Source organism: Procambarus clarkii, chromosome 13, assembly GCF_040958095.1.
Source record: "Procambarus clarkii isolate CNS0578487 chromosome 13, FALCON_Pclarkii_2.0, whole genome shotgun sequence".
Lineage (NCBI taxonomy): Eukaryota > Metazoa > Arthropoda > Malacostraca > Decapoda > Cambaridae > Procambarus > Procambarus clarkii.
The window spans coordinates 33,039,333-33,055,129 of NC_091162.1; the positions used below are offsets into that span (position 1 = coordinate 33,039,333).

The following is a 15,797-nucleotide window of genomic DNA, read 5'->3' on the forward strand; positions in this document are numbered from 1 at the left end:
CTCTTCGGGTTTTTCGGGGTTCAGTGTCTTGGCGCCTACCCGAGCCCTCGCTCGATGTGTACACGGATGCGTCGTCTCTCGGCTGGGGTTTTGTGACCAGTGCTCACCAGGCCGGCCAGGGGCGTTGGGATCCGTCCTTCCGTCGAGCTCACAGTACGGTGCGGGAGTTCGCGGCAGTGTGGTTTGCTCTGGGGAGGATTCGGGTGGCCCGCGGATCGACGATTCGGCTCCATTCGGACTGCTCTCCGGTGGTTCATTGCCTGAACCGCGGGGGTTCGATGCGGTCCTTGTCTCTTTGGGGTTGGTCGCTTCGGGTGACTCGTCTGCTGAGTTCTCGGGGTTTGGCTCTCCTGGCGGTTCACGTACGGGGCGTGTCCAACGTCTTGGCCGACGCCCTGTCTCGCTTCGTTCCCCTCTCCACGGAGTGGACGGTCGACGACGAGTCCTTCCGTTGGCTTTGCCAGACGTTCGGGCGCCCCGAGGTGGACCTCTTCGCGTCGGCGTGGTCGCGGCGTCTTCCAGTTTATACGGCGCCCTTCCCCGATTGCGAGGCCATCGGGGTCGATGCCTTTCGGCTCGACTGGTCGAGGTGGGGGTTCCTGTACCTCTTTCCCCCGGTTCGGCTGTTGCTCCAGGTCCTGACTCGCTTAGAGACTTACCGGGGGAGAGTTGTCCTTCTGGCCCCTTGGTGGCCGGCCCAGCCTTGGTTTCAGGCTCTGGTTGCTCGGTGTCCGAACCCGAGGGTTTTCCCGCGGCTCTGCCTCTTTCAGCAGATCGGGCCGGTACGTCACGTAGCTCGTTCGATCTTCTCCTCGAGTCTTCGCGTATGGTTTTTTTGACTCGAGTCTATCATCATCTCTATGGTGATCTGGTGGCCTCCTTGTTGGTGTCCCACCTGAGGGCTTCTTCTCGGCGGCAGTATGAAGTTTCCTGGTGGTCCTTCCGTTTCTTTTTGCGTCTTCGTCGTCTCAGCTACTTGTCTGTTCGGGTGGTCTTGTCCTTCCTCTCGTGGTTGTTTCAGGACCGTCATCTTATGCCTAACACTGTCGCTTTCGTATCGTGCGGCGCTGGCGGAGCCGCTTCAGCTTGCTTTCGGTATCGATGTTACGTCTGCGCCGTTTCGCAAGCTGTCTCGTGCATTGTTTCACCTCCGGCCTGCTCATGCGTCGCCTGAGCCGTCCTGGTCTTTGGAGAGAGTGCTCGCTTTCCTTTCATCTCCTCGTTTCGTTGTGGCCCCTTCGGTCCAGGATTGTTTTTCCAAGGCACTTTTCTTGTTGGCTTTGGCCTCTGGGGGTCGGGTAGGGGAGCTTCATGCTCTCCTCCGGCGCAGGGGGTTTCTGCTCTTTTGGTCGTGGTGATAGTTTTGTTCGTTTGCAGCCGTCTCCTTCTTTTCTGGCGAAGAATGAGACTGCTGCGTTCCGGAGGGGTCCATGGGTGGTTGATGCTTGGTTGGTCAGGCCGGGGTGCATCATGTTTTGTGTCCGGTTGCGGCGCTTCGCCGTTATTTGCGCGCCACAGTTTCTGTGTCCGGGGACGCGCTGTGGGTTGATCCGGTTTCCCTTCTTCCCTGTTCGCGGGTTCGGGTCTCTCAGGTCGTCCGCAGGGTTATTAGGTCCGGCCAGCCTGCGGTCTATCCCCGTGCCCATGACGTTCGTAAGTTCGCGGCTCTTGCTGCCGTCTTTGGGAATATGTCTTGGTCTGATATTCGGGCGCGGGGATTTTGGCGGTCGAACAGGGTCCTGGCTGCTCGTTACCTTGTGAATGTCCCTGGGCCTCGTCGGGCCTGTGTTGCTTTGGGTCGGCGGTTGCAGCCAGTTGTCTCGGCTTCGAGTTGAGGGGTGAGCGACGACCGCCTCCCGGGTAAGTCCCTCTTTTTCTGTCTGTGGGTAGTTAGCTCCGGGGAGCCGACGGGGCTCCCCCCAGAAAACCAGCGTTGAATGTAATGAAATGCCATTTTCTGGGTGAGTCCCGGAGGCTCCCCGGCATCCCTCCCTCCCTCCGGTCGGCGGTTTTTCGCGTTTTTGACATCCAGCCTCAAGAACTGAGGTGTGGGTAGCCGGCGCGGGGGGTCTGGGGCTCCCCCTTCCCCTCCCGGGGAGGGGGAGCTGCGCAGACAGTGGCGCGGCAGTGTGTGACGTCACACTAGTTTGCTTGTTTTCGGTTGGGGAGTTCTATCCACTAGTTCGGTTTTAGGTAGCAATTTTAACCAGAATAGGGTTTGTTTTGGGGGCTTACCTTGCTGGGTGCTGTTCCGGTCGATTGGCAGACATAGAATGCTTCCAACTACACGGGGCTTCTATAGGCCATTGCTCCCCTTGCCTCTCTGAGGGGGCCCGAGGTTCTGGCCGTGGTCCCCGGTAGGCCTAAGAACTCCATACACATGGACTGATGCCAAAGTCTGACATTAGCATATCAGCCTGGGATAGCTCCGGGAGCCTCCGGGACTCACCCAGAAAATGGCGTTTCATTACATTCAACGCTGGTTTTTGTTTTGTTTCATGTGGCCTGTGGTAGAGTTGCTCGGTCCCTGGTCTTGGTAGAGAGAGGCTGGTCTCAAACCTGCACACAAAAATAACATCACATGAGACCAGAAGGCATGGCAGAATGTGCAGAATACCCCCATTGAAGAGTAGAGGTGCAATAGTTACTCTGAGAGAGAGAGAGAGAACTCTATCAACATCAGAGGCCTGAGACTGTTCAACACGCTTCCACTTCAAATAAGGGCATAACTGGCTGACCCCTCTCAGTGTTCAAGAGAGTACTTGATAAACACCTCCAAAGGATACCTGATCAACCAGGCTGTGACTCATATGTCAGACTGCGAGCAGCCATAACCAATAGCCTGGTTGACCAGTTTTGCAACGAGATGGCCTGGTTGACGACTGAGCTGGGGACACTAAGCCCCGAAATCATCTCAAGGTCTCCTCAAGGTAACCTCAAGGTAACCTCAAGGTAACCTCAAGGTTACCTCAAGGACCTCCCACCCCACTTCACAGGGTCTGGGCTTTCGGGCAGGCTTCTTTCCCTCACATGCTTCTTGTCATTTTGGAAATGGTTGCTTCTGCATGGTTGAGACAACTGCATCTCTTCATTGTCTTGTCTTGTCTCTTTTTGATTCCGAAATGGGATTCATTGAAGTTTGAGGGTTATCCTCAATCTTTCTGGGCTGAAGAGGCCCTGACTTACATTTCTTATGGTCATTTTGGCCCCAGGTTTGCCTCATCTTGTAGGTGGGTGCCTGGATGATTTCCCTGGAACTTTGGGATGCATACTGGCACATCCCTATTCAACTGGGGTTCTGGGATTGGATAGGTTTTGCTGCAGGACATGAGGCCAACCTCTTTTGGGGTCTTCCCTTTGGCTTGAGTCTGGCACCTCATATTTTTCCCAGGTTGGCTAGGGGTCATGGCGACTTGTGTTTTCTTGTTGGGCATTTGTGTTCTGGCTTGTGTGGGCCCACAGTCAGTCAACATATCTGCTATCCAGAGATATAGTTCTCTCTCAGCTTGCTGGATTCGAGTTCCTGGTGAACTGGCAGAAGTACTAATAAGTTTCGTCCCAGGTTTGAACTTGGCTGGGCCTCGTATGGGACCCTCAATTGGTGTCGCTTTCCCCTGCTTCCTGCAGCTTTGCTTTGGCTGCTGTGCCACTTCCTGCTAGTGTTGAGGTTACCTTGAGGTGCTTCCGGGGCTTAGCGTCCCCGCGGCCCGGTCGTCGACCAGGCCTCCTGATTGCTGGACTGATCAACCAGGCTGTTGGACGTGGCTGCTCGCAGCCTGACGTATGAGTCACAGCCTGGTTGATCAGGTATCCTTTGGAGGTGCTTATCCAGTTCTCTCTTGAACACTGTGAGGGGATTGCCAGTTATGCCCCTTATGTGTAGCGGAAGCGTGTTGAACAGTCTCGGGCCTCTGATGTTGATAGAGTTCTCTCTCAGAGTACCTGTTGCACCTCCGCTCTTCAACGGGGGTATTCTGCACATCCTGCCATGTCTTCTGGTCTCATGTGATGTTATTTCTGTGTGCAGGTTTGGGACCAGCCCTCTAATATTTTCCACGTGTAAATTATTATGTATCTCTCCCGCCTGCGCTCAAGGAGTACAGATTTAGACTCTTTAGTCGGTCCCAATAGTTTAGGTGTTTTACTGAGTGGATTCTAGCAGTAAAGGATCTCTGCACGCTCTCCAGGTCAGCAATTTCTCCAGCTTTGAAAGGGGCTGTCATTGTGCAGCAGTACTCCACTCTAGAGAGCACAAGCGTTTTGAAAAGTGTCATCATCGTATAGCATCTCTAGTGTGAAAAGTTCTTGTTATCCAACCTGTCATTTTTCTTGCAGTTGTGACGGCTACTTTATTGTGTTCTTTAACACAATAAAGGTGTCCAAGGTGACTTAACGGTTGCTTGAGCAGATGAATGGGAGCCTAAACTTTGCCTGCATGGTTTTTCCATTGGGCAGGGTGTGATTTTGGGGATGTTCTGGTTTCTTCGGTTCTGCCTCTTTCACTGTTGCCATGAGAATTGGATTTGGACCCTGATTGCCCTTTGCCGGCTGCTGTGTTGCCAGCTTTTGGGCTTTTCAGGGGGTTCCATTCCATGGTGCCTCCTTCTTCTTTTGTCTACATCTTTACTGATGCTTTGCCTCTGGGTTGGGGCTTCGTGACCAATGCTCAACAAGCCTCTCAGGGTCGTTGGTCGCTCTTTTCATCGGACACACAGAATGGTGTGGGAGTTTGCATCCCTGTTGAGGATTCGGATTCCTCCGGGCTCCGATTCTGCTCAGACTGTGCCCTGGTGATTCATTGTCTCAATCAGGGGTAGCTTGCTTTGGTGTGTTGCTCTTTGAAGCTGGATGCTGCGTATAGCTCATCTGCTAGCTTCTTTGGGTTTGGTTCTCTGCACAGTTCACATTCAAGGTATGGCCAACATACTCAGCTATTCTGTCCCTGTTCCTTCCTGTCTCCATGGAGTGGACTGTTGATGCCATCTCCTTTCATTGGCTTTGCAAACCTTTCGGGCACCTCACATTGGATCTCTTTGCATCGGTTTGGAATCAGTACCTTTTGTTCCGTTAATGTCTTGTTCAGTGTTTCACCTTTAGCCTGTTCATGCACTGCTTGAGTCTGCTTGGTCCTTAGACCATGTTCTCATTTATGTTTCTTCTTCTCAGTTTACAGTGTCCCTTTGGTCCCCTTTTTCATGTTCCACCCATGCTAAATAATTTGTCTTTGTCCACCTTGTCAATTTTCTTGAGAATTTTGTAGGTGGTTATCATGTCTTACCCTTACTCTAAACCTCACTTCTCCCAGTGATGTGAGGTTTAGCTCCCATAGACTTTCCTTGTAGCTCATACCTCTCAGTTCTGGGACTAGTCTGCTGGCATACCTCTGAATCTTCTCTAACTTTGTCTTGTGTAAAACTAGTTATGGACTCCAGGCTGGAGCTGCATACTCCAGGAATGGTCTGACATAAGTGGTATACAAGGTCTTGAACAATTCCTTACACAAGTTTCTAAAGGCAGTTCTTATGTGTGCCAATCTAGCATATGCCGCTGATGATATCCTTTTGATGTGGGCTTCTGGAGACAGGTTCGGTGTGATATCAACCCCCAGATCTTTTTCTCTGTTTGGCTCTTATAGGATTTCACCTGTCAGAGCTCTTCAGTAAATTTCTCCAAAAATAATTTTTCTGAGGAAAAAATAAGATTCACCTTACAAATGCTTCCTGAAGGCATTTCTGGTTGCACCGAATTAGAGTTGGTCCAATATATTTCATTGAATTGAGGTTACACTATAATATATGCCTGACTCCTATTATGATTATCATAAATGTCATGAATCATTTATTTTCATGCCAGATAGCCTGCAGAGACATGCCAATGCCAGAAAACTTCAATGATGAATTGGAAGAAGATGAATACATCAAAATCCGCAAGAACTGTAATATTTTCCTTGGTTATACTTCCAATATGGTCTCATGTGGTGTTAGAGAAACAATCAGGTGAGTGCTTGTCATATCTTTCCTCACTTTTAGTTGCATCTAATGTTTTTTTTTTTTTATCTAAGGGGAGCCCCTTCGGCTCCCTGGAGCTATCGGACTACAGGCATACCTCAGTTTAAGAGTTTAATTGGTTCCTGGAGACGCCTCGTATTCCGAAAACTCACATTCCGAAGCTAATTTCCCCATAAGAAATAAAGGGAAATGAATTAATCCGTTCCTGACTACCCCAAAAACCCCACATCAAACTAAATTTTTATACCTAATTCATCTAAATAAACCTACAAAACTATGTTCAAGTTATTACTTACCTTGCTGTTGAATGCTGTAGGCGTATGGAAGATGGTGAGGAGGTGGAGGAAGAGAGGAGTTACTGTTTGGAAGGGGAGTCCCTTCCATTATAACATCAGGCAGTGAGGACTTCACTGGTATGCACACTCTGGCACATTTTGCCTGCATACCACTAGGACTTGCTTGTTTTACTAAGAATTTATCTAATGACACTTGTTTTTCCCTACATTTTAACACTTGTCTGTAGTAAGACATCACATTATCATTTAACAGGTCAATGCAACGGCCTGCTACAGCTTTATCTGGGTGAGTTTTTTCAACAAAACTTTGCAGTTCTTCCCATACTTCACACATTTTCTTAATCAAGAAGGGACATCCTCTACTGCCTCTACTCACAGCTATTTTCTTAGGTTGAACCTTACCAATGGCTTTCTTGAGACCCATGGCAAGATATATAATGACAACTTTTATGCTCAAATGGCCAAAAAACCGATAAAAAACTGTAAATCCTTGTGAAGAATTCAGGTGGTATAGTCACTGGACACGAGACACTGGTAAACTGAGGCGCGATCGCCATGCCACCACGCGCCAGTCGGCCTGTACACGTATCAACAAACTCGCGTCCCGAGGTAACCCTCGCCTTCCGAGACATATTTTTGGAGTAAATCCTGCTCGTCTTCCGAAAAACTCGCATACAGGGACACTCATGATGATAAATGCATATAGTCCACCGCCAAGCAGCACATGGTCAAAGGAGGAGCTAGATAGTAAACGTGAAGGTCTTATAACAATAATGAGAGAGATTATAGCAAGAGCGGATAACGATAGATCACGACTGTTGATAGTCGGTGACTTCAACTTGAAATCCATAGACTGGGAAGCATATGAAGCTAAAACAGAAGATTTTTGGACCTGTAAATTTGTAGACCTCATCCTGGAAACATTCTTGTATCAACATGTTAAACAAGCTACGAGGATGAGGGAAGGGGACGTTCCCTCCATGCTAGATTTGATATTTACCAGGAAGGAGGAAGAGATATTTGACATTCAGTACCTTCCTCCCTTGGGTAAAAGTGACCATGTCTTTTTGGGAATAAAGTATGCAATGCGTTATAAGCTGGAAGAAAATAAGGAGGTTGAAGCAGTTGAAAAACCAGACTTCAGGAGAGGACATTATGGTGACCTTAGAAATTTTTTTAGTGAGTATAATTGGACAGACTTGATGCTAGGCAAGGAAGTGAATGAGATGTATGGCAAGTTTTGTGAAATATATGATAAAGGCACAAAAAAATTTATACCAAAACAGAGATGCAGAACTAGGAAACAGGATTGGTTCAATAGAAATTGCGAGAGGGCTAGAGACCGAAAGACACAAAAATGGAATCAATACAGGAAGAGGCCGAACCCCCAAACATACCAGCGATACAAAGATGCGAGAAACAACTACACGGCAGTGAGGAGAGAGGCAGAAAGAAATTTTGAAAAAGGGATTGCGGACAAATGTAAAACAGAACCAGGTCTATTCTATAAATTCATAAACAACAAATTGCAGGTAAAGGATAATATTCAGAGGTTGAAAATGGGAAATAGATTCATGGAAGATGAAAAGGAAATGTGTGAAACACTAAACGAAAAGTTCCAAAGTGTGTTTGTACAAAATGAAATCTTTAGGGAACCAGATACAATAAGAATTCCAGAGAACAACATAGAACACATAGAGGTGTCTAGAGACGAAGTGGAAAAAATGCTCAAGGAGCTCGGTAAGAACAAAGCAGCTGGCCCAGATGGCGTTTCACCATGGGTTCTGAGAGAATGTGCATCTGAGCTCAGCATTCCACTTCACCTGATCTTTCAGGCATCCCTGTGTACAGGAATCGTAGCAGACGGGTGGAAACAGGCTAACATAGTTCCAATCTACAAAAGTGGCAGCAGGGAAGACCCCCTCAATTATAGACCTGTATCATTGACAAGTGTAATAGTGAAAGTATTGGAAAAACTAATCAAAACTAAATGGGTAGAACACCTAGAGAGAAATGATATAATATCAGACAGACAGTATGGTTTTCGATCTGGAAGATCCTGTGTATCGAATTTACTCAGTTTCTATGATCGAGCCACAGAGATATTACAGGAAAGAGATGGTTGGGTTGACTGCATCTATCTGGACCTAAAAAAGGCTTTCGACAGAGTTCCACATAAGAGGTTGTTCTGGAAACTGGAAAATATTGGAGGGGTGACAGGTAAGCTTCTATCATGGATGAAAAATTTTCTGACTGATAGAAAAATGAGGGCAGTAATCAGAGGCAATGTATCAGAATGGAGAAATGTCACAAGTGGAGTACCACAGGGTTCAGTTCTTGCACCAGTGATGTTTATTGTGTACATAAATGATCTACCAGTTGGTATACAGAATTATATGAACATGTTTGCTGATGATGCTAAGATAATAGGAAGGATAAGAAATTTAGATGACTGTCATGCCCTTCAAAAAGACCTGGACAAAATAAGTATATGGAGCACCACTTGGCAAATGGAATTTAATGTTAATAAATGTCATGTTATGGAATGTGGAATAGGAGAACATAGACCCCACACAACCTATATATTATGTGAGAAATCTTTAAAGAATTCTGATAAAGAAAGAGATCTAGGAGTGGTTCTAGATAGAAAACTATCACCTGAGGACCACATAAAGAATATTGTGCAAGGAGCCTATGCTATGCTTTCTAACTTCAGAATTGCATTTAAATACATGGATGGCGATATACTAAAGAAATTGTTCATGACTTTTGTTAGGCCAAAGCTAGAATATGCAGCTGTTGTGTGGTGCCCATATCTTAAGAAGCACATCAACAAACTGGAAAAGGTGCAAAGACATGCTACTAAGTGGCTCCCAGAACTGAAGGGCAAGAGCTACGAGGAGAGGTTGGAAGCATTAAACATGCCAAAACTAGAAGACAGAAGAAAAAGAGGTGATATGATCACTACATACAAAATAGCAACAGGAATTGATAAAATCGACAGGGAAGATTTCCTGAGACCGGGAACTTCAAGAACAAGAGGTCATAGATTTAAACTAGCTAAACACAGATGCCGAAGAAATATAAGAAAATTCACCTTCGCAAACAGAGTGGTAGACGGTTGGAACAAGTTAAGTGAGAAGGTGGTGGAGGCCAAGACCGTCAGTAGTTTCAAAGCGTTATATGACAAAGAGTGCTGGGAAGACGGGACACCACGAGCGTAGCTCTCATCCTGTAACTAGACTTAGGTAATTACTTTGGTAATTACATACAAGAAGGTACATTGGGATTGTGAGGATACATAGCATTGTAATTACATTCTTGTAAAGCCACTATTACGCACAGCGTAGCGAAACACTATATTAGTCTGGGGCATCAGTCAATGGAGCTCAGCCTACTGGGGACCACGCACCAGAACCTGGTCCCCTTAGAGAGGCACAGGGAGCAGTGACCTACGGAAACCCCCATGTGTTTGGGAACAGTCCATGTCTGCCATCGACCAGGGTTAGGCACCCAGAAAGGTAGATACAGTATATGTAGATATGGGCCCTGGAAAACCCCATCGGGGCTCGGTTGACTGATGGATGTGTCTTCCGAATTCCACCTCCCCTTGTGCAAATTTGAAGGTTGTTCTGTGCCCTTGCCTTAGGGTGACAGTCACTTATTTTGCCTCAGCCCTATTGCCTGTTGGGTCAACGACATCTTTGACCCGGAGTCATGTGTCTCTGCTTGTGCTCCAGTTTATCCATTCTATTGTCACTGAGGTTCGGGTTCAGGCGGATTCCACGTTGCATGCCTGGTTTATGTTGCCGCAATGTGTTGGTTGCCCGCTCAGATGCCCTGGGGCTGCCCCATTTTTGTTATAGGAACTTGGACTTGGGGGCGGTGTTTTACCTTCGTGGCGATCACTGCAGTGCTGTTGTGTGTGGTGGCCAGGTGTTCTTCATCAATGCCGGGGCTGCATGCACTTACGGGCTTCCGTCCATAGGTGCCCTGCCCTTGTGTGTTAGGGTTCCCTTCCCTGGTGCATTGGAGATAACTATTTCTGTAGGGGTTTTTGCTACTCGGTATTTATCCCACCCTTGGGGCCAGCTGGGGTTTTGTGGCCCCTTGTTTCCCCTTGGGTAGGGAGTGGTATCCTGCTGGTTGGGGCATCAGGGTGTTGTGCTGCCTGCCTACCTACATGGCAGCCGGTTCCTGTTTCCTTTGGGGACGTTGTACTTTTGCTGGGCTTTTCTTTTATTTTTGTTTTTCTTACCTGGTGGGGGTTCTGCCTGGTGTGGCTATCGTTCCACTATAATATTTTGGTAGCCCTCTGCTAGGCCCCCTGTGATTGTACACGTCGCAGGGATTTCAGTGTCTTGATCTCCCCCTTGTTAGCTTTGGGTCTTAAACCTGTTAGCAACACCTTGCCCAGGCTTTCCTTAACAATCGGCCTATGGACCATGGGAAAACCCTGTTGGGGCTCGGTGGACCTATGGGATGCATTTTCAGAGTTCCAGCCTTCCTTTTGCGAGTTCGAAGGCTGCTGTGTTCCCATGTCTCAGGGTGACAGTCACCTCTTTTGCCTCTGTCATGCTGCCTGTTGAGTCAACGACACCTTTGACCCGGAGTCTTGTGAGTCGAGTTCTCTGCATTCTCCAGTACTATTCTTATGATATTACTGTTAGGGTACAGGCAGCACCCACGTTGTATGGTAGGTTTAGATTGCTGCAATGCACTTGGTTGGTTTTCCACCCGGATGTCCTGCGGCTGCCCTCTCTTTGGTTATTGGGACCCAGACCTGGGGTGTTTGTCGCTTTGACTTTGATTCAGTCCGCGCTTCCTGGTCCTTTCCCTGTTGTTTATCCTGCATCTTTTCTCCCTTGCTTCCAGCTCCCAAACATCTGGGAGTTTTGGAGCTGGAGCAGGGTTTATGTGGTAATGAGACTTGGGCAGCTTCGGGGGCTGCCCCATTCCGGGTTGGAAACGGAGGCATTCAAGCCGGTTCCTCCTGCCAAGGCATCTGGGTATCACCTGTAGGCCCCCCCCCTTCTTTTCAGCCTTTTCCCTGGACCCCTTTTTCTTCAGGGGTGGAGGGTATGGGAGGACTGCTCTGCCCTGGGTCCCAACTTGGGGATTCCCAGTGCTGAGGAGGAGTTGACCTGGGGGTCCTTTGGGCTCCGTTTAACCCCTGCTTGGGTGTTAGTGCCTTCTTTGCGGGGCTTGTTGTTGCTGGGGGAGGGGTTTTCTTACCCTCCTTTCCTGTGTGAGTATGATTTGAGTTCGACTCCTCCCTGGGTTCGGTTCTGGGCTCCCTTGGGTTCCTCGGCCCTGTCCTTCCGGAGGCTTCCTGCCTCTCATATCTCTATGCGGGAGGTTTGGGAGGCTCTTGCTACATACCTCCTGCGAGACCCAGATTCCACCCTCTGTTATGGATTCATTCTTATTTGTGTCCGGTTCTTGTTCACCGTATTGGGTGCTTTTGGAGGTTCCGGAATCTTCCTGGCTGGCAGACTGCCTGTCTTTTCGTTGGGGCGTGGCCGCGGGTTCTATTGGTCCCACACGCTTCAGTGGCAAGAAACGTCTATCATTCTGCAGGTTTACCTTGGGACGTGAGTTTGAGTGGCCTTAATGTGTGTTTGTTCGCCCCTGTGCTTTCTCGGGATGTTGGCCTGTGCAGCTAGCATGTGCAGCTGCACAAGGCCAACATCAGGGTCCTATCCTGATGTTGGGGTCCTATCCTTTCAGCATCCTTGGTTGAGGAGGATTTGCACACCCGTAGGCATTTGGCTTCGGTCTTGCTCTTCTTTTACCTTCTCGAGCTGTCTTCGGCCTGGCTTGAGGAGGATGTGGAGGTGTTGAGTGCCAAGCCTTTGTCTGGTGTGCTGTCCTTGGTGGTTAGGGTGTCAGCCACACTGTTAAATCTGTTTGCGCCTATCCTGAAGGAGGCAGTGTGTCTGTTCTTTGTTTCTCTCCTTGTGTACCGTCAGACTGTGCTCGCCCTCTTTGGAATCTGCTTGGGCTGTGGCTCTTAAGTTTTCATCTCTGTTTTGTTTGTTGCTGTTTGCAAAGGCTGCTGTCATGCAGTTTTGCAGGCGGCTTTGTCTAGTTGTTGTTCTGTGTCGGACTTGTTGGTTCTCCAGGGCGGCCATTCTCAGGCCTTCTCGGAAGGGTCGTGCTAGGACTCGGGGTTCCGCTGGTCGAGCTGGGCTATTGGTGCCAGCTTCTGAGTGTTCTGTCTTGTGTTTGTCACAAGCTTGTTCACCTCATCCAAAACTGTTGTATCATATCACCTCACCCAAATGCTAGTATAAATATGGAAGCAAATGGCGGGTTTACAGGTTACAGTTGTGTGTGTAAACTAAAGTCTTTGAAAATGTAATAGGTAATTACGAAACGCATTCAGGCGTCACATCAGACTAGAAATAAAAATGAACTTTGGAGAATTGATTTTTCAATTACCATCAACAGTTAAAAGAAACATAAGAAATATTGAGAAAATGTGTTAGAATGATTAATCTCACTTTTTCGGTCATATTTAACAAAATAAATATATATATATATGTCGTACCTAGTAGCCAGAACGCACTTCTCAGCCTAGTATACAAGGCCCGATTTGCCTAATAAGCCAAGTTTTCATGAATTAATTGTTTTTTCGACTACCTAACATACCTAACCTAACCTAACCTAACTTTTTCGGCTACCTAACCTAACCTATAAAGATAGGTTAGGTTAGGTTAGGTAGGGTTGGTTAGGTTCGGTCATATATCTACGTTAATTTTAACTCCAATAAAAAAAAAATTGACCTCATACATAATGAAATGGGTAGCTTTATCATTTCATAAGAAAAAAATTAGAGAAAATATATTAATTCATGAAAACTTGGCTTATTAGGCAAATTGGGCCTTGCATAGTAGGCCGAGAAGTGCATTCTGGCTACTAGGTACGACATATATATATGTATTTATAAGTATTTATATATATATATATATATATATATATATATATATATATATATATATATATATATATATATATATATATATATATATATATATATATATATATATATATATATATATATATATATATATATATATATATATATATATATATATATATATATATATATATATATATATATATATATATATATATATATATATATATATATATATATACAGCAGTGTGTGTCCTCACTTGAACGAACTATATGGGGCAAAGCCGATTCGTTCCAGTGCGGAATTCGTTCCATACGTCCGGCCCCAACAACCTTCTTATTTTTTTTTTTTTAAACATATGCCAGGACACATTAGTTTGTTTCTTTGTTGTGTGGTGCTTCATTATAATATCTTTCATGCTCTTTTGGTGTCAATAATAATCTGAGATGCGAGAATCACCATCCCCCACACCACCCACACCATCCCCCACACCACCCACACCATCCCCCACACCACCCACACCATCCCCCACACCACCCACACCATCCTCACCATCCTCCACACCACCCACACCATCCTCCACACCACCCACACCATCCCCCACACCACCCACACCATCCTCCACACCACCCACACCATCCTCCACACCACCCACACCATCCCCCACACCACCCACACCATCCTCCACACCACCCACACCATCCTCCACACCACCCACACCATCCTCCACACCACCCACACCATCCCCCACACCACCCACACCATCCTCCACACCACCCTCCACACCACCCACACCATCCTCCACACCACCCACACCATCCTCCACACCACCCACACCATCCTCCACACCACCCACACCATCCTCCACACCACCCACACCATCCTCCACACCACCCACACCATCCCCCACACCACCCACACCATCCCCCACACCACCCACACCATCCCCCACACCACCCACACCATCCTCCACACCACCCACACCATCCTCCACACCACCCACACCATCCTAACACCATCCACACCATCCTCCACACCACCCACACCATCCCCCACACCACCCACACCATCCCCCACACCATCCCCCACACCACCCACACCATCCCCCACACCACCCACACCATCCCCCACACCACCCACACCATCCCCCACACCACCCACACCACCCACACCATCCCCCACACCACCCACACCATCCCCCACACCACCCACACCATCCCCCACACCCCCACACCATCCCCAACACCATTCGCCCCCACCACCCACACACCCCACACCATCCCCCACACACACCACATCATCCCCCACACCCCCCACATCATCCCCCACACCCCCCACATCATCCCCCACACACCCCACACCACCCACATCATCCCCCCACACCCAACCACACCACCCACACCACCCACACCAACCCACCCACACCACCCAAACCACACCACCCAAACCACACCATCCATGGGGTGTATTGAAGCAGCAGGCTTGGAAGCGTCTCAACTCGCCCGACAAAAAAAAAATGATGGGTTGACAGGTCTCCTCTCACACCTCCAGGACCCCCCCCACCCGCCACCCCATAGGTACCCTGCCATACACACCACAATGCCAAGTCAGCTATTGTTTTCTTCAGGAAACAATAAAACGTGTTAATGATTAATAATGTATATTAATACACGAAAATTAACATATTTTGGCATAAATATTTTACAGCTAAGATTGAGATTTATAATAGAGTATGAATGAGAGGTTTGGCAGCCATGCGTGGTCACCACCCTTCTCTCTCCACTTCCACCTCCCCTGACAACACCTTCCACCACTGACCCCACCTGCCTCCCCTGACCCCACCTGCCTCCCCTGACCCCACCTGCCTCCCCTGACCCCACCTGCCTCCCCTGACCCCACCTGCCTCCCCTGACCCCACCTGCCTCCCCTGACCCCACCTGCCTCCCCTGACCCCACCTGCCTCCCCTGACACCACCTGCCTCCCCTGACCCCACCTGCCTTCCCTGACACCGCTTGCCTCCCCTGACCCCACCTGCCTCCCCTGACACCACCTGCCTCTTTCCACCACCTGCCTCCCCTGACACCGCCTGCCTCCCCTGACCCCCACCTGCCTCCCTTGACCCCACCTGCCTCCCCTGACCCCACCTGCCTCCCCTGACACCACCTGCCTCCCCTGACACCACCTGCCTCCCCTGACACCACCTGCCTCCCCTGACACCACCTGCCTCCCCTGACCCCACCTGCCTCCCCTGACACCACCTGCCTCCCCTGACACCACCTGCCTCCCCTGACACCACCTGCCTCCCCTGACCCCACCTGCCTCCCATGACACCGCCTGCCTCCTCTGACACCACCTGCCTCCCCTGACCCCACCTGCCTCCCCTGACCCCACCTGCCTCCCCTGACCCCACCTGCCTCCCCTGACCCCACCTGCCTTCCCTGACCCCACCTGCCTCCCCTGACACCACCTGCCTCCCCTGACCCCACCTGCCTCCCCTGACCCCACCTGCCTCCCCTGACCCCACCTGCCTCCCCTGACCCCACCTGCCTCCCCTGACCCCACCTGCCTC

The 15,797-nt window shown here is 49.0% G+C and overlaps 1 protein-coding gene across 3 annotated transcripts in view; it reads left to right on the forward strand.

The window, feature by feature from the left end:
* LOC123757289 (probable deoxyhypusine synthase) overlaps positions 1-15,797 on the forward strand; it is a 304,623-nt gene that overhangs the window by 31,103 nt on the left and 257,723 nt on the right. For all 3 annotated transcript variants that reach the window (XM_069323865.1, XM_045740842.2, XM_045740844.2), the window contains exon 4: positions 5,854-5,996. In XM_069323865.1, the coding sequence (XP_069179966.1) occupies positions 5,854-5,996 (143 nt within the window). The remainder of the gene's footprint in view (positions 1-5,853; positions 5,997-15,797) is intronic.